The sequence below is a fragment of the Dendrobates tinctorius genome, unplaced genomic scaffold (genome assembly GCF_039654945.1).
Source record: "Dendrobates tinctorius isolate UK_male_01 unplaced genomic scaffold, ASM3965494v1 ptg000093l, whole genome shotgun sequence".
NCBI classification, from domain to species: Eukaryota; Metazoa; Chordata; class Amphibia; order Anura; family Dendrobatidae; genus Dendrobates; species Dendrobates tinctorius.
The window spans coordinates 22114788-22141147 of record NW_027361761.1 but is presented as its reverse complement, the minus strand read 5'-3'; the positions used below and the strand labels follow the sequence as shown (position 1 = coordinate 22141147).

General features: G+C 40.1%; 1 protein-coding gene across 1 annotated transcript in view; it reads left to right on the top strand.

Moving 5' to 3' along the window:
• The window catches only part of LOC141098601 (aminopeptidase NAALADL1-like), a 52243-nt gene that overhangs the window by 5462 nt on the left and 20421 nt on the right, over positions 1-26360 (top strand). Inside the window, exons 2-11 of the mRNA XM_073586539.1 lie at positions 2677-2849; positions 3373-3494; positions 3669-3788; positions 4221-4410; positions 6584-6677; positions 8225-8323; positions 9733-9818; positions 10733-10852; positions 10937-11022; positions 11640-11703. Of these exons, the coding sequence (XP_073442640.1) occupies positions 2677-2849; positions 3373-3494; positions 3669-3788; positions 4221-4410; positions 6584-6677; positions 8225-8323; positions 9733-9818; positions 10733-10852; positions 10937-11022; positions 11640-11703 (1154 nt within the window). The remainder of the gene's footprint in view (positions 1-2676; positions 2850-3372; positions 3495-3668; positions 3789-4220; positions 4411-6583; positions 6678-8224; positions 8324-9732; positions 9819-10732; positions 10853-10936; positions 11023-11639; positions 11704-26360) is intronic.

The window sequence follows — 26360 nt, the reverse complement described above, 5'->3', positions numbered from 1 at the left end:
ACGTAGAGGCAATAGTATAGTAGTTATATTCTTCTACATAGGGAGCAGTATTATAGTAGTTATATTCTTGTACATAGGGGGCAGTATTATAGTAGTTATATTCTTTTAAATGGGAGCAGTATTTTAGTAGTTATATTCTTGTACATAGGGGCAGTATTATAGTAGTTATAATCTTGTACATAGGGGCAGTATTATAGTAGTTATTTTCTTGTATATGGGGCAGTATTATAGTAGTTATATTCTTGTATATAGGGGCAGTATTATAGTAGTTATATTCTTGTACATAGGAGCAGTATTATAGTAGTTATATTCTTGTACATAGAGGCAGTATTATAGTAGTTATATTCTTCTACATAGGGAGCAGTATTATAGTAGTTATATTCTTGTACATAGGGGGCAGTATTATAGTAGTCATATTCTTGTATATGGGGCAATATTATAGTAGTTATATTCTTGTATATAGGGGCAGTATCATAGTTATATTCTTGTACATAGGAGCAGTATTATAGTAGTTATATTCTTGTATATAGTGGCAGTATTATAGTAGTTATATTCTTGTATATAAGGGGCAGTATTATAGTAGTTTTATTCTTGTACATAGGAGCAGTTTTATAGTAGTTATATTCTTGTACATAGGGGCAGTATTATAGTAGTTATATTCTTGTACATAGAGGCAGTATTATAGTAGTTATATTCTTCTACATAGGGAGCAGTATTATAGTAGTTATATTCTTGTACATAGGGGGCAGTATTATAGTAGTTATATTCTTGTACATAGAGGCAGTATTATAGTAGTTATATTCTTCTACATAGGGAGCAGTATTATAGTAGTTATATTCTTGTACATAGAGGCAGTATTATAGTAGTTATATTCTTCTACATAGGGAGCAGTATTATAGTAGTTATATTCTTGTACATAGGGGCAGTATTATAGTAGTTATATTCTTGTACATAGAGGCAGTATTATAGTAGTTATATTCTACATAGGGAGCAGTATTATAGTAGTTATATTCTTGTACATAGGGGGCAGTATTATAGTAGTTATGTTCTTTTACATAGGTACAGTATTATAGTAGTTATATTCTTGTACATAGGGGCAATATTATATTAGTTATATTCTTGTACATAGGGGCAGTATTATAGTAGTTATATTCTTGTACATAGGAGCAGTATTATAGTCGTTATATTCTTGTACATAGGGGCAGTATTATAGTAGTTATATTCTTGTACATAGGGGCAGTATCATAGTAGTTATATTCTTGTACATAAGGGCAGTATTATAGTAGATATAGTCTTGTACATAGGAGCAATATTATAGTAGTTATATTCTTGTTCATAGGAGCAGTATTATTGTAGCTATATTCTTGTACATAGGAGCAGTATTATAGTAGTTATTTTCTTGTACATAGGGGCAGTATTATAGTAACTATATTACTGTACATAGGGGCAGTATTATAGTAGTTATATTCTTGTATATAGGAGCAGTATTATAGTAGTTATATTCTTGCATATAGGAGCAGTATTATAGTAGGTATATTCTTGTACATAGGAGCAGTATTATAGTAGTTATATTCTTGTACATAGTGGTAGTATTATAGTAGTTATATTCTTGTACATAGGGGCAGTATTATAGTAGTTATATTCTTGTACATAGGGGCAGTATTATAGTAGTTATATTCTTGTACATAGGGGCAGTATTATAGTAGTTGTATTCTTGTACATAGGGAGCAGTATTATAGTAGTTATATTCTTGTACATAGGAGGCAGTATTATAGTAGTTGATCGATCCTATTGTTACACCCAAAATATGTGTCTCTACAGGAGTATATCAGCTGCTCATCCAGCTCTTCCTTTTATAAAGATATACCTTTTTGCATTCCCTATTGTGTAGTCTTGACAGTTATGGTAAAAGTCTTTTTGAAGTGTTAACGTGACGCTATGTAGTTGTGTTATATGGATAAATCTGTTGTCACAGACACAGTTCTCAGGACGTGGCGTTGGGTGCCCCCACAAGGGTTAATTTATCTCCCTTCACTGGGTCATGCACTCAACTTCTGTTATAGGCTGGAAAGTGAGTATAAATTACACCCTAAACCCGTCCACACACCCCGGATTAAGCTTTAATATAAAAGTACAGTGTTAGAAATGACTAAACGGCAGAAAATAAGGCAACACCAATGTGTAAACAGTTATAAAATAGGAGAAATAATACAAAAATCGAAACGTTTCTATCTAAAGTTGGTCTTTTGTTTCCTTGGGCGTAGGGAAGGTTTATGGCTTGGCTTGGCTGACCCCCAAGTTTCCTGGTCGGTGTTAAATTTTAATAGGAAAATTGTAGGTCTGTAACTGTGGGCCAATAAGGAGGCGAGCACATTGGATATTGACTAGGTCATTTTCTTCAATCCACCCCCCCCCCTTATAGTAAATGAGCTTGGCTTCATAGGACCATCTGCCCTTCCTCTGAAGGTCAACCTCACTGGACCGAGGAATCGGGAATGACCATTGTGGTAGTCCCAGCGATATCGCCCTTGGTTTTGAGTTCCTCTTAGAGTCCTGACTTGAAGTAAGAGTTCATCGATCTTTGACCCTTTGTGCAGAGTTAATCATATGAATGTCAGACTTAACCTAATATTATATTTCCCCTTACAATCACAATTTTCTCCTCTTATTCTTCAGAACCCTGTCTAATAAGCCCCACGTGGCCACGAGTGAGGTGGATGATGTGTTGGTGCAGCTCCTGCTGTCTCGCTGGAAGGACCCAACTTTTGGTCTGGATGAAGCCAAGGAAGAACGATATAATGTCTTCTTATCGTTTCCAGATGAAAATAATCCAAACAACGTCAGAGTGTGTAAGTGACACCGTTTATATGTATGACACATAAAGGGAGACTCAAGATTGCTATAGATATTGTCTCTTATGAACGTGACTAATTTTGGCCATCAAAACACAGTACGGTTTTTTACTGTTTTTTTTTTTTTCCACATGACGAGGGTCGTAACTTTTTATAGTTTTTTTTTTTTCCACTTATTTTAATTTTATATATATTTACTCTTATATAATTTTATATTTTGTTATTATATATTTCTATATATTTTTTTATACATATTTATTTTTTATTTATTTATATTTTAGTGTCTATAATACTACATTTCTGTGCATAATTGTAAGCATTTGCTTTAGATCAGCGCTGGATAGGGGATAATTGTTTGGTGGATTGGTTTTTGTATTGGATTTTTTTTTGGGGGGGGGTAGTTTTTTGGGATAAAGTACATGGAGGTACCCTAATGAAATATTTATCATGTGGGTTAGAGACGTGTTCGTTAGGTTTGTGGTGTATCTTTTACCCTTATTTTTTAATTTTTTTTTTACAGTGAGTCCGGAAGGTGACATCAAGTTTGAGTCAAACAAAACTGAGGCTCAACTCACTGACGACCAAAAAGACCCAAACATCCTCCAGCCGTTTCTTGCATACGCACCTAATGGTACCGTTAAGGTATGCTTAGAATTAGCGTTCACCTATTGGGCATCTTACATGCATTATAAAAGGTGGCAGAATAATGCATGGTTAGAGGATCAGACTACACAAGGTTTATTTGTATGGAGATACAGAGCTGTACAAATATTTCTTCATTTTTCATTGAGTTATGTCTTAATTTTTATTCTTCAGGGAAACCTCGTATTTGCAAATTTTGGCAGGATAAGTGATTTTCAGCACCTCGCTAATATAACAAATCTGAACGGCACCATTGCGATTGTACGATACGGAGGGATAGGCAGAGTTAATAAGGTGAGCTATATCTAAAGTTTACGTAGAATATAACTTTAATCTAAGAATATACAAAGATGACTCTGACTCTCTCGCCATCTATATACTCCATTATTACTCATATAGGACATAGTAAGAAGCGATTTGAGTTATTATAGATACTCAGTTCTGTCGGAGGAGAAAAATGAATAAAGATTGGGAGAGATAAAATAACCACAATATTGAACGACTAGCTGTCTGTATGGGAATTATAGAAGATAAAGTCCTGTGATTACAGCAGCATCAGCCTCTGTTCGAGCAGAATTTTTATCTCCGTCAGTATTCCGTCCACAGGGAAATGAATGGGGTGATAGGAAACAATCTCTAGGCTCTCTTTTACTAGTATGGATCGGGTTGGGAATGTGAATCCTATTCTATAAATCTTAAATAATTATTTTATTAATGGATTTTCAGGCAATAAATGCTGCCAAATATGGAGTTGTTGGAGTGATCATTTACACTGATCCCAAAGATATAAATGATGGAAAGTCCAATCCTAATGAAACCTATCCCCACTCCTGGTATATGCCTCCATCTGGTGTAGAACGGGGTTCATTCAAGGAAAATTTTGGAGACCAACTCACTCCCTACTATCCAGCTAAAGGTATTGAACAAATTATTAAACAACATGTATGTCAGTACCTGGATAAGAATGAAGTGATTAAACAGAGTCAGCATGGGTTTGTAACTAATAAGTCATGTCAGACTAACTTAATTTCCTTCTGTGACGGAATCACTGATTGGGTGGATCCGGGAAATGCTGAAGATATAGTATGTCTTGACTTCAGCAAAGCATTTGACAAAGTATCTCACACAATCCTTATTGAGAAAATGGCTAAGTATGGAATGGACAAGGCAACTGTTAGGTGGATTCATAACTGGCTTAGTGATCGGACCCAAAGAGTGGTCGTAAATGGCTGCACATCCAGATGGAAGAATGTCTCAAGTGGGGTACCACAGGGCTCTGTCCTGGGCCCTGTATTGTTCAACATCTTTATCAATGATTTAGATGAAGGAATTGAGGGTAAACTGATTAAATTTGCTGATGACACAAAGCTAGGAGGGATAGCTAATACTAGAGAAGAGAGAGAGAGGATTCAAAAAGATATAAATAAACTGGAGAAGTGGGCAGCAACTAACAGAATGGTTTTTAACAGGGAAAAATGCAAAGTACTATATCTGGGCAATAAAAATGAAAGAAGTATATACAGAGTGGGAGGAATAGGACTAAGCAACAGCACATGTGAAAAAGACTTGGGTATACTAATACATCACAGACTGAATATGAGTCAACAGTGTGATGCAGCAGCAAAAAAGGCAATAGCAATTCTAGGATGTATTAACAGAAGCATGCAGTCTAGATCACGTGAAGTCATTATTTCCCTCTACTCCTCTTTGGTCAGACCTCATCTGGAATACTGTGTCCAGTTTTGGGCGCCACATTTTAAAAAAAGACATCAACAAACTGGAGCAAGTTCAGAAAAGACCGACCAGAATGGTGACCGGTCTGCAAACCCTGTCTTATGAGGAAAGGTTGCAGGATTTGGGAATGCTTAGCTTGCAGAAGAGAAGACTGAGAGGAGACTTAATTGCTGTCTACAAATATCTCAAGGGCTGTCACATTGTAGAAGGACCATCTTTCTTCTCATTTGCACAAGGAAAGACTAGAAGCAATGGGATGAAACTGAATGGGAGGAGACACAGATTAGATATTAGAAAAAACTTTTTAACAGAGTGATCAATGAGTGGAACAGGCTGCCACGAGAAGTGGTGAGCTCTCCTTCAATAGAAGTCTTCAAACAGAGGCTGGACAGAAATCTGTCTGGGATGATTTAGAGAATCCTGCTTTGAGCAGGGGGTTGGACCAGATGGCCCAGGAGGTCCCTTCCAACTCTACAATTCTATGACTCTATGATTCTAGGTTTCCCAAGGACACCCATGACAGTATTTTCTTCTTAAAGAAAACCTGTCATCAAGTTAAGTCTCCAGTTTTTGCTCTTATTTCATTTATACTGCCCCCCCCCTGAATATTTCAGTCTTTATGTTACTGTGCAAGAGACATGGACTTTTTTTTCAGTGCTAATTCTTAAGGTCTTTACAGGGGATGGTGCTCAGAGAATTCTCCTCGTGGGTGGATCTTTAGGTTACTCTGCCTTATTACTGAGTGCACCTCTCCCTTGTAAAGATCCCAACATTTTTATTGTAGGTTACAGTTGAAGAGATATGGACCTTTTTTAGTGCTAATTCTTAAGGTCTTTTTAAGGCGTTGGGGCTCACAGGATTCTCCTCGTGGGTGGGTTTTTCAGCTGGCTCTGCATTCTTACTCTGAGTACACCTCCCCCTTGTAAAGATCCCAAAATTTTTATTTTATTATACTGTTCAAGAGACAAGGACCTTCTTTTTTTTTTTTTTTTTTTTTTTTTTTAGTGCTAATTCTTAAGGTCTTTACATGGGGGCAATTCTCACAGGATTCTCCTCGTGGGTGGGTCTTTAGGCTGCTCCGCATTGTTTCTCTGTGTACACTGCCCCCTTGATAAAGATCCCAAAGATTTGCACTAAATACAAATGTCCATATCTCTGGAATCCTATGGCAGAATTAAAAAGATTCAAAATCGGCCACTATCAGGGGAGCAGCGGGAATAAAATAAGAGCACAAACTGGACACTTGTCACCTGGTGACAGCTCCTCTTTTAAGCACCCAAATATATTGTACGAATACATTTTTTTTTCTCCATAATGCCTGCCTTCTTATTCTTTCTATTATATGCCTTTTTTAGAATTTACTTATAGGATTCCAGAGTCTGAGATAAGAGGCCTTTCCCCTATACCAGCACAGCCAATTGGTTTTGACAATGCCCGGACTCTGATATGGTAATACCATAAAATATGATATCATAAGACTTTATTGTGTAGCTTTGTATGATACATTATATAAAATAGCCAACCTGAAGAGCTATATGCTATTAAACACAAAATAAGCCCAATGAAATAAAATGGGTATTTAACTCAAAGAACTAATAAACAAAAATTGGTTATAAAATAACCACTAAGATGTATAACCCATAAAAATATAGGACGCGTGTAAAGAAGTTTTTAATACGAAACGTGCGTTGGGGCGGTGGGGACCTGTTTCACTCTTTATACATGTAAGTGTTGCCATCTTGCTTGTTTTTAACTATTTATGTCTTTTTAATGTATGGGAAGTGTGATACCAAAAAATTAGTGATATGTAGCTTTTGGCCATAAACTTGCTAGATAAGGCTTGAAAACACTACTAAATATTATATATGATGTTGGTCCCCCTATTTGTATAATGCCCAGTAGTATTCATGCACTGTAAAAAATGTTTTTAATATTTATTGATTATAATAAAAATATTTTTATGGGTTATACTTTTTAGTGGTTATTTTATTTTATAACCAGTTTTTATTTACCAGAAGAGATATATGTAAAAATTATATATACAGTAATATATAACAAGTGTGTAAAATAAAAAATAAAATCTTCTTTCCAGTTATTCCTTATTTTTGCCCAAAGTCCTTGGTATTAAGCCATCTACTCTGTTTTGTGCTAATTCACTAACGAGTGAGTGATGTTAGAAAATGTGAAAAAAGAGCATTCGGCTCGCCTGTCCAGGTGCACGGCAAAATACTCCAAAAATAGCAATAGTCCAAATCATAGCCGGCACTCACATCTTCTTAAACAAATTGCTTTTTTGATCCAGTAGTGTAAAAGGCACAAAAAATAGCTGAAAAGCACAGCCCAAAAATTAGAAAGGAAGGAAAGAAATATCCGTTGCGCTCCCAGGCAACATGTCTCAGACCTGCATGGTCCTTTGTCAAGCCAAAGGACAATGCTTGACAAAGGACCATGCAGGTCTGAAACATGTTGCCTGGGAGCGCAACGGATATTTCTTTACTGCGTTTGGTGTTCAACCATTTTTTGCAAGTCGGTGATGTTGTAGATTTTGGCTTTTCAAGGCAAGTATGGTGCCCGTATTGGTGGCCTTTGGGATCAAGTTATTTTGTGAGAGTACAGCAGACATCAGCGATAGCAGGTGATCAAAGTGCTACAGGACGGGAATGTAATGTGTATCGGCCATTGTCAGGACATTATATTTCCATGAACTAGTGTTAGGGGTGTAGGAGTCCAGCTAAAAAATACCTTCCATTGGCGTTTATGAGCTGGTCAGTGCAGCCATATTTTTGATATTTTTTATTATTGTTTTATGTCTACACATTGTGGATTTGTTGCACTAAAATTATGTTGCAAATATGCCCTAAATTGTGCTGACTTTTTATCTTACTGCTACAAAGCATGTAAGTTAAAACCCACTATAGTCGCCTTTTGTACCACTTTCCTTGCCTGGTCTACCACCGGTCTGTGATTGATTTGTGTTTTTACTATTCTTTCCACAGTGAACTAGATGGACCTGCTGCACCAGAATCCTGGCAAGGAGCTCTCGGATGTACCTATAACATAGGACCTGGCTTCCGGCCAGGTAATTTCAATCACAGGTATTGCGCATTGTCGACTTTCTCTCCTGCGCGAAACACGGTTCCTCAATGATAAATTAAGGTGTGCAGAAACATCAATTCTCACCCATGCCTGGTAACAAAGAGTGCAGAATCTTGATATGTGTGAACAATTTATTACTGGAATGTCAATCCCCATGAGTAGATGGGTTAGGACAACCCCTCTAACATATACTAACGTTTTAAACGAAGAGGGAATTCCCAAACTGGAACACTTTTGTCCATTTTTGTGGAATAGAAAATACGGCCGCAATAAAGTTGTCATTTTATTTCCTCCACGTCAAGCCCTGAGTTAAAAAATGGTTGCTCAGTGTGGCATTATAGCTATTATTATAGCTATTAATCGATTGATTAATTTCGATATTGGGCTTTGTCGGAAATATCCTGTTTTGGTTTAATAATAAGTCATGAGAAGATGGTAAGAAAGCAACTGGTCCAGGTCAAATATCTACAATGCCTTAATCAAAGTGCTGTGTGTTTGTAGAGTCCTGTGATTGCAGCAGCATGGGCACGGATTCAAGCAAGCATTGTATGGAGTATGATGTAAACTAGCTGGCTTTTAGTAGTAGTGATCAGGACCTGATGCTGCAGCTCCGCTTTATCAGGGGACATGGCACACAACAATCACAGTGAATTTGATAGGGGGGGGGGGGAGACTGCAGTATAAAGCGCTGAGCTATGAAGAGAAAACTGGAACATTCAGTAGGTTCTTTACATGCGGGTCTATGAGTAATGTGAAATTTTTTTTTGAGGGGGGATGTATGCGGACAGCTGAGAATGTCACAGGATGATCAGCCTGAAAAATGAACAAACTTTAGCGTGTACCAACTTTTAACTTTTTTCAAAGTGTTTATCTGCTTCAAAGATGGCCCCCAAAGTGACAAGGTGACAAGGGGAGTGTAATGCATTAGCTCGGGGGCGTCATAAGAGACATTGATTTTTATTATTTATGTTGCTTTATATAATTCAATTGATCACAGGCTCAAATCCCCTAAAGGAAACTAAAAAAGATAAATGAAAAATGTTAAAGTTTTTAAAAATAAGAAAGAAAAATAGAAAAACATAAAAATTTGAATCACCCCGCTTCCCCATTTTTACTAGATACAAATAAAGAAATGTAAAATATACATATTTTGTATTGAAGAATCCATAAAAGTCTGATTATATCAAAATCTAAAATGATTTATTCTAATCGGTAAAGAGGAAGTAGAATGAAACGCCAGAATTGTTTTGATTTTTTAAAGTTGCAGCAATAATGCAAAAAAAAAATCCCCGCCCTCCCAGGCAGGGTAAATGGAGGGTGACCTCTGTTACGTACATCCAGTTAGGTAAAAACTTGTTATAATATCGGAATTATTCTGCCATCGCAATAAATTTAATTTGTATTTCAGTGAAGTCCAAGTTAATGTTTACAACATTCGGACCATACGATCTTCAGCGAATGTGATGGGGCTCATCAGAGGAGCCGTAGAGCCGGGTGAGATCATCACAATGTGGGATCTATGAGAATGCATTCTACATCAGTTCTTGAATATTTGTGAACCCTTGTGAATTCTCCACATTTCTACGTATATTTGACTTTAAACGACATCAGATTTCCACACAAGTCCTAAATGTAGATAAAGAATCCAATCAAACGAGTCCAAAATATTAAATCCCCGTTTTTACAAAAGTCTATCAGCAGAGATTTAGACCCTAAACCAACATCATCTACTGTAGGTAAAGCATCTGAAATGTTGGTTATGTCCAGACCTTTGTATTATAAAGTCCATTTCTCCATTTTCTAGAAATCCATTGGCATATGAGCTCACAAGTGCAGGGGGTTTGTCCAGCACTTACAGTTCTCCGGCCTCCGTCCCGCTTTCTCCTGCCGGGCCTACTGTCAGTGACTGACTGGTCACTCTTCTCACCTGCTACCCTGGTTGAGATCTCGCATAGGCACCATCATTCCCGGCGGAGAAACACTTGCGCTGAAAGTTTCTGATGATGTTGAGAGCACTGGACTACCGATCTGTGTTTGCGCTGCCACCGGGAGTGATGGCACCTAAAGTGCAAATCACCCCCTTTATCCCACATTAAAAATATAAAAAAACACACGTGCTATTGCCACATTCAGAAAAGTCCGATCTGTCAAAATCTAAAAATAATTAACACAGAAAACAAAAAAAAATTCAAGAACGCTAAAATTACGCAGAAGTATGAAAAATTCTAAAGGTTTGCAAGCTCTTAAACACGACTGTGTACTTACAATAAGCCAATAATAAGATTGGCCCATAAATTACACAGGGTCCGGGCTTATGTATGAAGCGCTGAGTGCAGTAGTGTTATGTTTTGTCAATGACATATTGGTTATTCCTATCTCTGCTATTACGGCAACTTCTCCATTTTCAGACAGGTACGTTCTGTATGGCAACCACAGGGATAGCTGGGTGCATGGAGCCATCGATCCAAGCAGTGGGACTGCAGTGATGTTGGAGATAACCAGAATTTTGGGCACCAAGCTGAAAAGTGGTACGTTTCCTCCCAATTCTAGCTCAGTGTCACCTTCTTGTAAACTTTCGCTATGGGTCCCCGTTAATCTGTGACTTATTTCAGGTAAATGGCGTCCTCGCAGAACCATCATTTTTGGCAGTTGGGGAGCAGAAGAGTTTGGTCTTATTGGCTCAACCGAGTTTGCGGAGGTAAAAGAGGAGATGCATAGAAAGTCGGCATCATACGAGATCGCATGATGTCACTGCCATGCGTCCCCAGGCACATGCACGCCGAAGTCAGCTGCTGGCTTCTGATTGGTCGTCAGTGTGTATTGCAGTGCACGGACCCGGCAGGTCTCTGTGCTGCAATACACTTCAGCTGAATGTGTGTCTGATGACGCACATCCAGTTGAAGTGAGCGCTGGCATCGATGGCCTCTCGCCTGCTCAGACCGGGTCGCGACCTCTGTGACTGTGATCGTTACGCCCCTGCTGGCAGACAATCTATTAGATAACGCCTCTGATAATCACCATGAAGGGTTCCTTTAGTTTTCTCTGTCAAACTGGTAACTATTGACCTAATCATCTAAGCAGTAAAACAGCCAGAATTAGTTTTCTCTGATGCAGGTTGTCCCCCCGGTAGAATGACTTATCCATATGAGTGTGTTATGGAGCAGAGAATTAAGATTTACAGTAGGAGTTGAACTTACGACAATGAAGTTGCTACCAAGGTAGTGGTAGGCCAGCTTTCGATCAGTCTTCCTCCTGCACATTTTATATCTTTTTTTCATATACTGTAGTTATGACTTTTTTTTTTCTACATTTTAGGATTACTATAGTAAATTAAAGGAGAGAACTGTGGCTTATATCAATGTGGACATCTCTGTCTTTGGTGAGTTTCATGCTGAATCTAACTATATGCAACCTCTTCTTCTCTAGCGCACTCCCGGGCAGTACAGACATGAGCCACAATGTTGAAATGCTGAAAAAAGTGTCCCCGCTATGCAAAATTCAATATATGGTGTTGTCCCATATATTACAGGTTATAGTGTTTCTTAATAAATCTTGCAATGATCCTTAAACTGGTTTTCCAAACCCTTCTGAATCTCTAGGTTTCCCATAGGAAAATAATAATATATATACTCACCTCTAGTGGCATTTCGGCAGTATCGTTCCTGGCTCTTCTGGACGTAATTGATATCCGGAGAAAGTGAAAGCTGTTGCTGCCCTGTAGATGTTTTGATTTGTCTGAAGCAGGGGAGAGTGAAGCCGGCGCTGATTGGCTGCAGGGATCCGCGTAACACAACGTCACGCAAGCCCCGGGAGAGCCATTGCCGACACCACTGGAATGGGACCACAGGTGAGTATAGGTGTTATTATTTTACAGGGGGAAAACCTAGTGATTCAGAAGGGGTCTGAGTAGTGGGCAACACCCTTTAAGGCAAAGACCTCAGACTTCTTTCATGTGTCTCCATCTGGTAGCAGTCCTAAAAAACTATTGCTCTATTATGATACCTGTTGTGTCATAGAGAAATTTGGTCAAAACCATATCTTTGTGGATAACATGAAAACAATAGCTGTATGAATCAAGATCTTTAGTAGACTCTTTAGCTTTTTCGCTTTAAATACCTGAGCTACTGTGGGAATGGAGCAATAGGCAGCAGGTGCGAAGGCCGCTCCTTTTAGGGCTAATACCCATTAACGTAAAAAAAAAAAAAATTGTTCCTGAAAAGTCGGACGAGTTTCCTGCGATTTTTTATTTATTTATTTATTTTTTTTCCTTCCACCTACCATCCGAATGACACGCATATGTAATCCGTGTGCCATTTTAACATTAGCTTTTACAAAATTAGTTAGTAATTCTTTGTCATTTACAGATAGTTTTCAAAGGAAATATTCTTCAATACACAAATATATATATACATAAATAGATAGAAATATGCGAGTGAGATATATAATCAGGGACCTTTACACCCAATCCACTGATACCCATGTACCCTGTAAAAGAATAATAAACCAACATAATCTTCACTTGTCCAAGGGGGGATCCTACGTCATTTTCATTTGGGGGTTTAATCATTTTAATAGCCAGTAAAGGCTAAGTATACAGCTGGGAGCTGATATTAACAGCCTGGGATGCTCCATGTTTATTACCCCCTCCCAGGCTATAAACATCTGCATCAGCTGTCTGCTTGCCCTCTGCTGGTTAATACAATTTCAGGGGATCCCACGGTTTTTTTGCAGAAGTGTATTAATTTATTAATTAAATACATGTACAGTGAGTTGCACACGCATTGTACGAATTATGTCACTGACCTCTTTATATCTATGTATTCTATGTGTGCATACAGGTGCTTCTCACAACATTAGAATATCATCAAAAAGTTAACTTATTTCAGTTCTTCAATATAAAAAGTGAAACTCGTATATTGTGTAGAGTCATTACGAACAGAGTGATCTATTTCACGTGTTTATTTCTGTTAATGTTGATGATTATGGCTTACAGCCAATGAACACCCAAAAGTCATTATCTCCGTAAATTAGAATACTTTATAACACCAGCTTGAAAAATGATTTTAAAATCCGAAATGTTGGCCTACTGAAATGTATGTTCAGTAAATGCACTCAATACTTGGTCCGGGCTCATTTTACATCAATTACTGCATCAATGCGGTGTGGCATGGAGGCCCAGGTTGCTTTGATAGCAGCCTTCAGCTTATCTGCATTGTTGGGTCTGGTCTCTCATCTTCCTCTTGACAATACCCCATAGGTCAGGCGAGTTTGCTGGCCAATAAAGCATAGTCATACTGTTTGTAAACCAGGTATTGGTAGTTTTGGCAGTGTGGACAGGTGCTAAGTCCTGCTGGAGAATGAAATTTCCATCTCCAAAAAGCTTGTCGGCAGAGGGAAGCATGAAGTGCTCTAAAATTTCCTGGTAGATGGCTGCGCTGACTTTGAGCTTGGATTGTGGCCTCTCCACTCTTCCTCCAGACTCTGGGATCTTGATTTCCAAATGACATGCAAAATTTACTTTCATCTGAAAACAACACCTTGGACCACTGAGCAACAGTCCAATTCTTTTTCTCCTCGGCCCAGGTAAGATGCTTCTGGTGTTGGCTATTGGTCATGAGTGGCTGACACAAGGAATGTGACACTTGTAGCTCATGTCCTGGATACGTCTGTGTGTGGTGGCTCTTGAAGCAATGACTCCTGCAGCAGTCCACTCCTTGTGAATCTCCCCCAAATTTTTGAATGGCCTTTTCTTAACAATCCTTTCAAGGCTGCGGTTATCCTGGTTGCTTGTGCGCCTTTTTCTACCACACTTTTTCCTTTCACTCAACTTTACATTAATATACTTGGATACAGTACTCTGAGACCACAGCCAGTTTCTTTATCAATGAACTTTTGTGGCTTACCCTCCTTGTGGAGTGTGTCAGTGCCTGCCTTCTGGACATCTGTCAAGTCAGCAGTCTTCCCCGTGATTGTGGAGCTACTGAAACAGAGATAAATTAACTTTTTGATGACATTCTAATTTTGTGAGAAACACTTCTTCATTCACTGCCTAAGGGCTCATACACATTTGCGAGAAACTTCCATTTTTCTTTCAAATGTGTATGAGCCTTTATGCAGTGAATGGAGAGGTGTTCTCACATACAAAATACTGCTCCATCCACACAGGGGACTGTGAGACCCTTGTGATTGTTTCAGAAAATGAAGTATTTCTCCCTGAAAATTATTGCAATTACACGTTTTGTTATACACATGTTTATTTCCTTTGTGTTTATTGGAACAACGCAAAAAAAGTAGAGAAAAAAAGGCTAATTGGACATAAATTTAAACAAAACCCCAAAAATGAGCTGGACAAAATTGTTGGCGCCTTTCCAAAATTGTGGGTAAACACCTTTGTTTCAAGCATGTGATGCTCATTCAAATTCACCTGTGGCAAGTAACAGGCGTGGGAAATATGAAAATCACACTTGAAACCAGATAAAAATGAAAGAAGTTGACTCAATCTATGCATTATGTGTGTGCCACGCTAAGAATAGAGAACAGAAAAAGGAGAAGAGAACTGTCTGAGGACTTGAGAACCAAAATTGTTCAAAGTTATCAACACTCTCAAGGTTACAAGTCCATCGCCAGAGATCTTGATGTTCCTTTGTCCACAGTGCGCAACATAATCAAGAAGTTTACAGCCCATGGCACTGTAGCCAATCTCCCTGGACATGGACCGGAGGGAAAAATTGATGAAAGGTTGCAACGGAGGATAGTCCGAATGGTAGATTAGCAGCCCAATAAAGTTTCAAAGAAATTCAAGCTGTTCTGCGGCATCGATGCATCAGTGTCAGTGCGAACTATCCATCAACATTTGAAAGAAAATAAACTCTATGGCAGGAGACCCAGGAGGAACCCTCTGCTGACACAGACATAAAAAAAACTAGACTGCAGTTGGTCAAAATGTATGTGAGCAAGCCAAGATCCTTCTGGGAAAGCGTCTTGTGGACAGATGAGACCAAGAAAGCACATCATTCTACTGGTTACCTAAAACTGAATGAGGCCTACAAAGAAAAGAACACCATACCTACATTCAAATATGGTAGGGGTTCAAACATATTTTGGGGTTGTTTTGCTGCATCTGTCACTGAGTGCCTTGACTGTGTTCATGGCATCTTGAAGTCTGAAGATTACCAAAGGACTTTGGGTGGCAATGTAGTGCCCTGTGTTAGAATGCTTGGTTTGCGTCCTAGGTCATATGTCTTCCAGCAGGACAATGACCCCAAACATACTTCAAGAAGCATCCAGCAATGGATGGAAACAAAGTGCTGGAGAGTTCTGAAGTAGCCAGCAATGAGTCCAGATCTAAATCCCATTGACCACTTGTGGAGACATCTTAAAATTGCTGTTAGGAAAGACGCCTTCAAATATGAGAGACCTGGAGCAGTTTGCAAAAGAAGAGTGGTCCGAAATTCCAGCTGAGAGGTGTAAGAAGCTTGTGGATGGTTACAGGAAGCCATTGATTACAGCTATTTATTCCAAAGGGCGTGCAAACAATCATTAAGTTGAAGTTTCAACAATTTTGTCCAGCCCATTTCTCCTTCGCCTCATTGGGGGACACAGGTACTGTGGGTGTATGCTACCTCCATCTGGAGGCTGACACTAGGCAAACAACACAAGGTTAGCTCCTCCCCGCCGTATACACCCTCGCCCTGAATGCGGGCGGAAACCAGTTTTTTGCTTAGTGTCTATGGAGGCACACGTATGGTCTTTTTCTCCAGACTTTTTTTCCCGCACCATGGGACAAATCTGTATAAGAGAAAACATGTAGTAAAGGGAATGAATATTGAGGATTTTGTCATAGATCTGAATAATAATGATTGGGGAATGTCCTTTTCTCCATGCCACAATGAGAAAGACATTAACTTTTTAGATCTTAATATTTATATTGAAAACCTTCAAATTAATACAAGAACATACTTTAAGAAAGTGGATGCGAATAGCTTCTTGCATTACCACAGTGGCCATTATAACAAATGGCTGGTAAACATACCTGTGAACCAGTTTAAACGAATTAGGGGAAATTGTACTACTGAAATTGATTTTTTAAACCAAGCTAAAATACTAGAAGAAAGATTTGAGGAAAAAAAATAACCTAAGAAACTAATAAAGGAATCCCTGGGTCATGTGCAAAGTAATTATGATCAAAAATCACTTTTAGCTAAAAAGATTAAAACTAATACTACCACTTTTAATAAATACCATAAGGAAATGCGTGAAATTTTAAAGGATAATTGGCACATTCTTTTAAATGACCCCATCTTAAAAACCATTTTACCGAAAACCCCAGGTGTTACCTTCAGGAGACCGCCCAATATTAGAAACCTTGTGGCTCCGAGTAGATTGAGAGGACAAAAAAATCTCTGTGACAACTAAAAAGAAAACTGCAGTACCACCAGGAATTTATAAATGTGGGAAAAAGAAATGTTTGTGTTGTAGGGGTATTGGTCATAAAAAAACCCTTTTTAATTCAACATCAAAGGGTGAAACTTTTACTATTAAAGCCAATCTCACTTGTGAATCAAGTTTTATTATATATTTAATACAATGTATTTGTGGAAAACAATACGTGGGACGAACTACTCAGTGTTTTCGAAAAAGGATGAACTCCCACAGGTACAACGTGAGGATTGGCTATATGAAGCATGGACTATCTAGACATTGTGCCCTACATCATAAAAATGATTTTTCTTCTCTAACATTTTCTCCCATTGACCATATACCTGAAAATGCTCCGAATAGATTTCTACAACTTAGTAGAAAAGAAATTTATTGGATTTATCGACTCGATACTATTAATTCAAAAGGTTTAAATGAAATCTGCGATATTTTTATATAAGTCTTACCTTGAGGAATGTTTTTCATATTTTTCTGTATATTTAATATATTAATTTATTTGTAAAAAATTTTTAAAGTGTACTAAATTATCCTCACATTTTATCTGGTGAATTGAGAAGAAGTTTTATGAGAAAATAATATATGTTACGTGATATACATTTCTTAATGGTTTGTTTTTTTGTCTTTTTCCCCCACTACGCTCTTGGCCGGGATATACCTCAGGGATCCCTTGGGTCATTCTAGTTCACTCAGCACTACTCCCTCTGGTGGACATAATTATATTACAGTTGGGTTCATCGCTAATTCTCATTTTTAAATACATTTGTTTTTAATTTGTATCAGTCTTTCATTCAGTTGGTTTTTGGGATTTAAAAACTTCCCCACAAAATTATTTTTAAATAATTTTTTAAACAATTTTAAAACACATTTTTAATTAAACACTTTGGTTTTATATTTTTCACTCGCATATTTGCACACTGGGAATTGTGGCAATATGCTTCTAGTTCTTTCATAGATCTGCCATGTGAATGGCAACATAAAAAAAAAAAAATACATCGGTTTAAAATACATAATTTCTCCAAATATAGCTCCTTTTATACACTCCCATTTATCACTACTATTGGTGAAAGGAAACTTTTTGCACTCTCTATCTTCACTAGTTATATTAAATGAGTAATTACTCTCCACTGCTCCTCACCACTGGTAGCTCATCACTCATGATAGCTCAGTGGTGAAACCGCCAGACATTTGTCTCAAACTCACCACAATGAAACTGGTTCTTATCCTCTCTTGTTCCCTTTTTTTTGTGTTCTACATATTTCATATATTTCTTTTTATTTAATTATAAAAGTCCATGTTATTGTATTGATTGTCTGAATAGGATACACAATACTATCACTATCCGGAATATATGTTTTTCTATATATATATGTCACTTTGCTTGTCTTTTTCAAATATCTTTATGTGCAGCATGTGCAGGTTGACGCCCTTTTCTCACAACGGGGGGTTACGCCCACACAGCATATAAAGCTGTCATTTGTATAGACCAATCACAACTCTGTACTGAAACCTGAAGAAGAGGTGCGGTTTGTCACCTCGAAATGCGTAGTTTCTGTAGTACATATAATAAAGAACTTGAAAGATTTATATGGATTTCTGAAGAATTCTTATCACTAAAGCAGCGCGGATGCTCAGAAGTGCTTTTCTTGGATCCTCAACTTATGATGGGACAAATCTGGGCAGTTTCCCCAGAATTTTTTATTTGTTTGTTTTTTCTTTCCTTTATTTTTTCTAAGAAGATTAGACAGGGGCAACGGATCCTATTGAAAGGGTCTGATTTCCCCAAACCATCAACGGGCGAGCACATGCGAGTATCCCTCCACGTATCCTCTCCCGCGACGTGGGACATGATGCTGGACTTGGCCCTGACCACCCCTAGGTATGGAAACCATGTGGCTGTACAGAGGCACAAGACGGGCCGAGCGGCCCCCACTGCTCCACCAACGCTAGACGGAGGTGCTGCAAGGCGGCGGACGGTACTTCTCCTCGGCCTCGGAAGCTGGATGGATTGAGGGTGCCTGCACCGTCCGGGATCCCCCCACCACCCCCGCCTCCCCGATGGTTTGCATACCTGTTGGCGATGAAGGTACAGGGTGTGGGTGGGCTTGGGTCCAGCTAGGCCGTGCGTGGGGCTCCTGGGCAGCAGGGGAGATGTGGCGCTGCAGGCAAGAGTAGGCTCTCCTTCCCCGTTCCTCTCCTTCTGTGACGCTGGGTAGGATTAGTAGGAGCATCGCCACCACCTCTACCGCCGCAGAGCGCAGTTGCGGCGCCGCCGGCCGCCGCCCTGCGGGTGTTAAAAATCTAGCCCGCAGCTTCGGCCGGAGCTAGGCCGGGGCGGAAGTTCCGCCCCCGGCTACGCAGCGTCACTTCCGGGGCCCGCCCCCTGGAACCTAGGCTGGCGCCGGATAAATTGAGGCCCCGGATATAGTGCAGCTGCACAGAGAACGCCCAGATAGGCGTTTGTCGGGCGACAAGACCATAGAGGCAAGATATCCATTTGCCCCGTGTCGGGATCCCTCAGATTACTCTTTCATCTGAAGGACCGATGTTCTTGGGTGTGAAGCATCATATGTCTCTAATTAAATCAGCTCCGTGGAGAAGAACTACACAGACACCAGCTGTATGGTACAACTCAGGATGCCTCCAAGACGCCTCTGGCTTATCAGTTAGGCTTCCGTCTTTTATAGTAAAGAATTTAGACATTTACAGACATGCGCAGTACAAATGATTTTACAACTTGTTTTCGACAAAGAAAGTCATTTAGGCGAAAAAGCAGAGGTATTTGACCTTGGTTCACAAGGGGGATGTCTGAGACATCTCCTCGAAGAACAGATAAGGTTTTAAACAAGAGAATGCAACATAGACAGAACTCAATTTAACTCCTTCAGTTCCTATCATTCCCCCCTTTGACATCTTCATTTTCCACAATCTGGAACACTGGATCCTGCAACAACAGCGGATAGTGGCTCGTTCACCAGGTACTATCCCAGGCCGACGGGTTGCCCAAGGGAGACAGGTCTTCTACCTTCTCCATCCCCCAGATACTGAAGCCACGTCCATCATTGCAAGAGTACGCTCCTTCATGCCAGAAATGAGATGTCAATCTAGGACTCAAAGGAATAATAGTTAAATTCTTGTTGTTTACAGTCAAACTTCCTTATCTATTTCTACATCTTTTCTTGCATACAGAGATACACCAAAAAACAAGTTTCAATAGCACATATATTACGAAGATACAAACAACAATACGTAATAGACTTAGTATAATCCCAGTTATCCAGCCTCCAATACCCTTAAACCAATTAGCTGGATTAAGAAAGGAGAATGTATCTGACCACCAACTATCCTTAGTACGATCATTGTCTTTATTGTACTGATCTCTAAGTTTTTGAACATCCTCTATTTTTGATCTTAACTTTAAACTACTGTTGGGATCTATATAATGACAGCAAGCTGGTCCGATGACTTGACACATACCTCCTTGCGCTGCAGTTAAATAATCTAATACTATGGTATGCTGATTAGTGGCTATGATGAGCTGATTTTGGACAGCAACGGTGGTGTTCAATATATCCAATATATCCCATATTTGGTCATCTAAGTAATCTGTAGCCCTGACTAATTTATCCCACATTTGAGTAATCATAGGATAAATAAAAATAGAGCTGACAATTTTATTAGCCACACTCATCTGCACTATATGTGGTCTCCCAGAGGGACGAGGTGTATTGTCAGCAGCTCTTTTGTACAACGTGTGTTTAGGTATGCTCTGAGTATTCAACTGGTCATTCGGAATAACAAAGGTAGCTGGAGTCAAACGACCCAGAGTACAAGCACCTTTTACCCCTACTGGCAACCATTTATATGCATTGTCTCCACATACCCAGAACATGTCACTAGGTAGGTCCCATAGGGCTGAATGTTGTAATACCAGTCTATGAACTAAATCTATGAACGCAGATACATTCTGAAGCATACACCAATTTGGAAGTTGTCCTAAAGGGCTACACTACCCTACATCGGGATTTCCACAGGTGGGAGTTCCTTTCTCATATCCAGATGACTCGTTGCAAGGTATATTACTCTTATGCTTTGTTAACTCCTGTGGCTAGTTTGCAATGCGATGCGTGGATCCAGGTTGGTCGTCCTTCCAACTTAACAGAAGTAGGCGTTGTTAGGAGTACTTGGTAAGGTCCTTGATATCGGGGTTCAAGGGTCTTTCTGGAGTGTTTCTTGACATATACGTAATCACCAGGTTGTAGACAGTGAGTTCCTTCCACACTATCTGGATCTGGAATGGAAGAGAAAACTAGAGAATGCATTTGAGTTAAATGCTTTTGCAACTGGATTACATAACTTGTCAAATTATCCACATTGAGTGTTAAGACCTGTGGGTAGTACAACCCTGTGTTCGGTGGTCTTCCAAACAGTATCTCGAAGGGTGACAGTTTAGTTTTCCCCGTGGGTGTGTACCTTACTGAGAATAATGCTAATGGGAGACACTCTGGCCATGGTTTATGGGTTTGTTCCATGGTTTTCTGTATTTTCAATTTTAGTGTCCCGTTCATTCTTTCTACCTTCCCTGAACTCTGTGGGTGGTAGGGTGTATGAAATGCTTGTTCTACACCTATCATTTGCATTACATTTTGCATTACCTCAGCAGTAAAGTGTGTACCTCTGTCTGATTCAATTGTTTCAGGGACACCGAATCGTGGTACTAGTTCCATCACCAGTTTCTTTGCAGTGGCTCGAGCTGTAGCCGTTTTCACCGGGTAGGCCTCTGGCCATCCAGAGAAGAGATCTACACATACTAGGATATTTGCATACACTCCTACCTTGGTAGCTGTATGTCGTCAATCTGCCGTCTCTGAAACGGGTAGAGAGGCCTAGGTGTCGCTTTCTTAGGGACTTTTACTGTTTTACCTGGGTTGTGCTGTGCACAGATGAGGCATAAGTTTCGCGGCTGCGCAACTGAAGCCAGGAGCGATCCAGAAGGCATCTACCATGGCACACATGTGACTTTTTGAGGTGTGATTGGGGCCATGTGCTGCTTGCGCCATGATTGGGAACAGGGACTTTGGTGGGCACATTTTATCCTTATTCTCCCATACTCCATTTGAGTTCAGCTCAGCTCCCAGTCTCCCCCGGTGTACCTTCTCTGTTTGGGCAGCCTTTTGCTGGAGGGATTTCAGGACATCTAGACCCAATGTGGCTGGAATACGCTGACTCCCCGCCACCGTCCACTGCTCTCTCTAGGCCGCCTTGTGCTATTTTAGCAGCCTCGTTCGCCCTTCTATTGCCCTCTACCTCCACGGAGTCACCTTTGTGTGTGCTTTTACCTTGACAATGCCAACCTGGACTGGTAACATCAATGCCTCCATCAATTGTTTCACCAGCTCTGCATTTTTAATGGGCTTCGAATCTGTGAAAATATTAGCGACTTTACCTGCAGCGGCTCTACACGCCTCAGTGAGTGCCTTCAACTCTGCCTCCTGCGCCGACATGTGAGGAGAGAGTGGTTCCGCTCGGATTACCTCATGTGAGGATACTACTGCATATCCAGTGTAGAATCGTCCATCCTGGTGGTATCTGGGGCCATCTACAAAAAAGAAACTCAAAGTCTGCATTAGGAACAGGTTTTTCATGAATGTGTGCAAACCCAACTGTCTCCTGACTCATCAGTTCTATGCAGACATGTTCATGCGTCATGTCAAAGTATCCTTCCTCACTCGCCAATACGGTCACCAATTCCCCCTTTTCTGAATCCACAGGCAGGAGGGTGGCTGGATTCAGAACGTTACATCTTTTGAGGAGTGACATACTCAGGAATTAGTAGAGCACACTCAAGTCGGAGCTGTCTGGCCATAGACAGATGTTTTGGTTAAACTTGTAGGAGTATGGCATGGATCGTCAGTGTCATCTCACATGCCTTTCCTATTACGTCTCCACTTTTTTCCTTGTGCTCCAGCATACATGACAGGTCGTTTTATTGTCCTTGTTTGCTCAATTTCTTTAGCTACCTTAAGGAGGTCTTTCGGATCTACATATCTCCATTCAGGTCTGGCTGTCTGTACTGCGTCTCGTAAGTCTTTGTTCATACCGTCAATGAATGCATTCACCAGTATTCTAACATCAAGTGGGTTTATGCAAATGTACCCCATGTCTGCCAATTTCAGCTGTAACCGTCCAAAGTACATCTCTACACTCTCTCCTCTTTGCTGTGTCACATTAGTCAGGAGTACAGACTGCTCTGATTGTTCCACTGCAGCCCATTGTCTTAGTGACTCACAGTACGTCTCCCCAGATTGTGCAGATTTATCATCCATGCCCCAAGCCTGATTCTTTGTCACATCTGTGTGTGTCTTAATTATATGATCTAGTGCGTCACCTGCCTTTAAACTCACCAACCTCTCTAGGTCTGCCCAGGTACACTTATATGTCTGCTGTACTTCCTTTATGTGTCTGTAAAACGGGAATGGTTGGTCTTCAGGGGCAGGCAGCTGCTTCAACAAAGCTAGCTGGTCAGAGGGGCTCCAGGGATAATACACCTGTATCTTTCTTATTCTAGTCACACTTCTAGGTCCTGATGGGGTTGGCCGTCTGATGTCTACTGTCAGCTTACTCCTCAAGGGCCAATGTCCCCACTACCCACTATCCACACTATTATGTCAGCTTCTTATGATCTTGTCTGGATAGGATTTAGTGCAATTCTCTTAGGTCAGTAGCACAGGTCACACTAGTAGCTATTCAGTCTGGATTTGTCTGAGTCTGACCACAGTGTTTACAAGTCCATCTGTTTTGTCTGGGTCTCTGGTTACACTTTGTCAATCAAACATTCATAATACACCTTCCATACTGCTGCACATTCTCAAGCATCATTTATTCACTTGCTATTTTCTTCCCTTGTCTGTGCCTTTTTGTACATCCAAACATTCACACTCTGGTATTTTTGCCTTTTTCAATATTTGTCCCACTTGTTTTACTGCTTCCTTCCTTCTCTGTCTCTTGTAATTTGACACAATTTGCTATACAAATCAATCACACAACTAGAAGCAGGTTCAAACACATTAATGACCAAGCAATCACTTACAATTCCCTTCTAAATTAGGCACCATATCTTACTTTTAACTTCCAATCTTCAATTAAGTACTGTTGCTTTAAAATGCACAAATCTTTCAGCGCGTACCTTACGGATAGAATTACAGAGAATTTTGAGCACAACTCACACTCAGCAGAGATAAGAGCGAAGGGAGAAGAAAAACTACGCAGCTCCATCCTTCCCCCCCTCCCATCAGAATGCAGCGTCGTCCTTCACAGAATTCTGTAGTTCTTTAGACTTATCAAAATCAATTTCTACAAAGAAACTCAAAATCACGGGATTTCACTGTAAGGGCATATAACTGTATAATGAGATTAACCATGTCTTGCCCTTTTTCTGGCCAAATGCATTCAGGAAACTTTACAATGTAATGCCACATATAACACGAACTATATCATTACTCAATTCATTCAGTCTCAGATGTAGATTTGAAATATCTATAACGCATCTGTCCGGGATTCCACCACAACTAGAAAGGTCACAAATCTCTTGACACAAAAATGATGTGTGATGATTCATTCATACGTGCTCATTCACTGATTTTTTTTTTTTTTTTTATACTCAATTACTCATCTCTCATCTTATTCAGAGGTTCTCATAGACATATATACAAGGATTCACACAGCCTGCCTATCTTGCACTTTGGATTTGATTAATACTTTTTCCAGGTTCTTTGCTGCACTACTTCCATATCTATCCTCAATTATATCACATAACCGATTTCCTTCTTCAGGTATCTTTCCCTGACTGTTCCCCATCTTATCTTTTATTCTTATCCTGTCTCTCTTGTTGTCTTCCTGTTAGTCCCCTGCCTTAGGTGGTGTATTGGGTAAGCTCAAGACTAGGCTCTACTATACCTCGTTACCTTCTTCCTAAGGTGCTAACAGGCTAAATGGAGTGTCTGTTCCTCGGTGTACTACGTGTTTCGTGTACTTATATGCTATGTAGCATCCGAACAGAAATACTCCCACAACACACAGGATTGTAAATAAAGTGTCCATCTACTGGGGTTCTTCAGTCATATCCTGTCACAGGCTCATTTCACGGTCCTGTGCTCATTCGGTCACACTCTTATCTGTCACAAGGTTTATTCGTAAAGGGTGTTGATTTAAGCTTAGGCGGTGACCTCCCCGAAAGGACGCTGTCACATGACCCAGTTAGGCAATATCACCACTCTTTGAACGAATACCTACTGTGCAGCTTATTTGTCTACTTTCCACAACCTTTCAAATCAAAGTAGCCATTCAACAACCTCCTCTATTCCTAGTGCGGAACCGTCTATTGTGAAAAACTTGTCCGTCCGGGCTGCGCAGTATGAACTGTTCACCCAGCCTTATATTCCGTAATGTCAGACCTCTCCCATTTTGATTTGCATCAGCTCTTTTTCTAAAAATAGCTGTGCACACACAGAACCTACAGTAACCTCTCATTCGAGCAGAAATTACATATGCGTGTCACACCCGATTTCCTCAGAGTTCTTATATGGACCTGATTTTACGGCCCCCTCCTCTACTAGATTCCCCTTTATACGGACCTTAGTTATAATGATAGATTATGAAGAGCAGAGAAGAGAAAAATTGATCTCTTACCTGGCCAGGTGTTTAGGTCTGCTGTTCACAATTTCATCAGTAACTGGTGTGGTCTGTAGATCGGGTAGTCTTGGAGAGGTGCCTATATCAGGTCCCTGTTCAGGCGCCAGGAAACTGTCGGGATCCCTCAGATTACTCTTTCATCTGAAGGACCGATGTTCTTGGGTGTGAAGCATCATATGTCTCTAATTAAATCAGCTCCGTGGAGAAGAACTACACAGACACCAGCTGTATGGTACAACTCAGGATGCCTCCAAGACGCCTCTGGCTTATCAGTTAGGCTTCCGTCTTTTATAGTAAAGAATTTAGACATTTACAGACATGCGCAGTACAAATGATTTTACAACTTGTTTTCGACAAAGAAAGTCATTTAGGCGAAAAAGCAGAGGTATTTGACCTTGGTTCACAAGGGGGATGTCTGAGACATCTCCTCGAAGAACAGATAAGGTTTTAAACAAGAGAATGCAACATAGACAGAACTCAATTTAACTCCTTCAGTTCCTATCACCCGGAACTCCGTAAAGGATGGTCGGAATCACCAGTGGTGGATCCGCCAGTGTCACGCCTGGCCTCGAAATCTCTGTTGTCAGTACCGAGTGGCTCATCCATTAAGGATCCCACTGATAGCCTGGCTCGATCAGTTTTTGAGGCATCAGGGTCAGCGCTTGCTCCCTCGTTTGCGGCAACGTGGGTAGCCAAGGCCATGATGTCATGGTCAGAATCATTGAATAGGGCCTTGCAGGATAGAGACTGCCTGTGGAGGTATCAGAGGTCACAAGTCAGATTGCGATGGCTGGAGACTACTTGATCAATGCTTCCTTAGATGCGGCCAATTGTGCGGCATCTGCAGCCGCTAACGCGGTAGCCATTAGGAGAGCCCTTTGGTTAATAACTTGGCGAGCTGATTCTGTC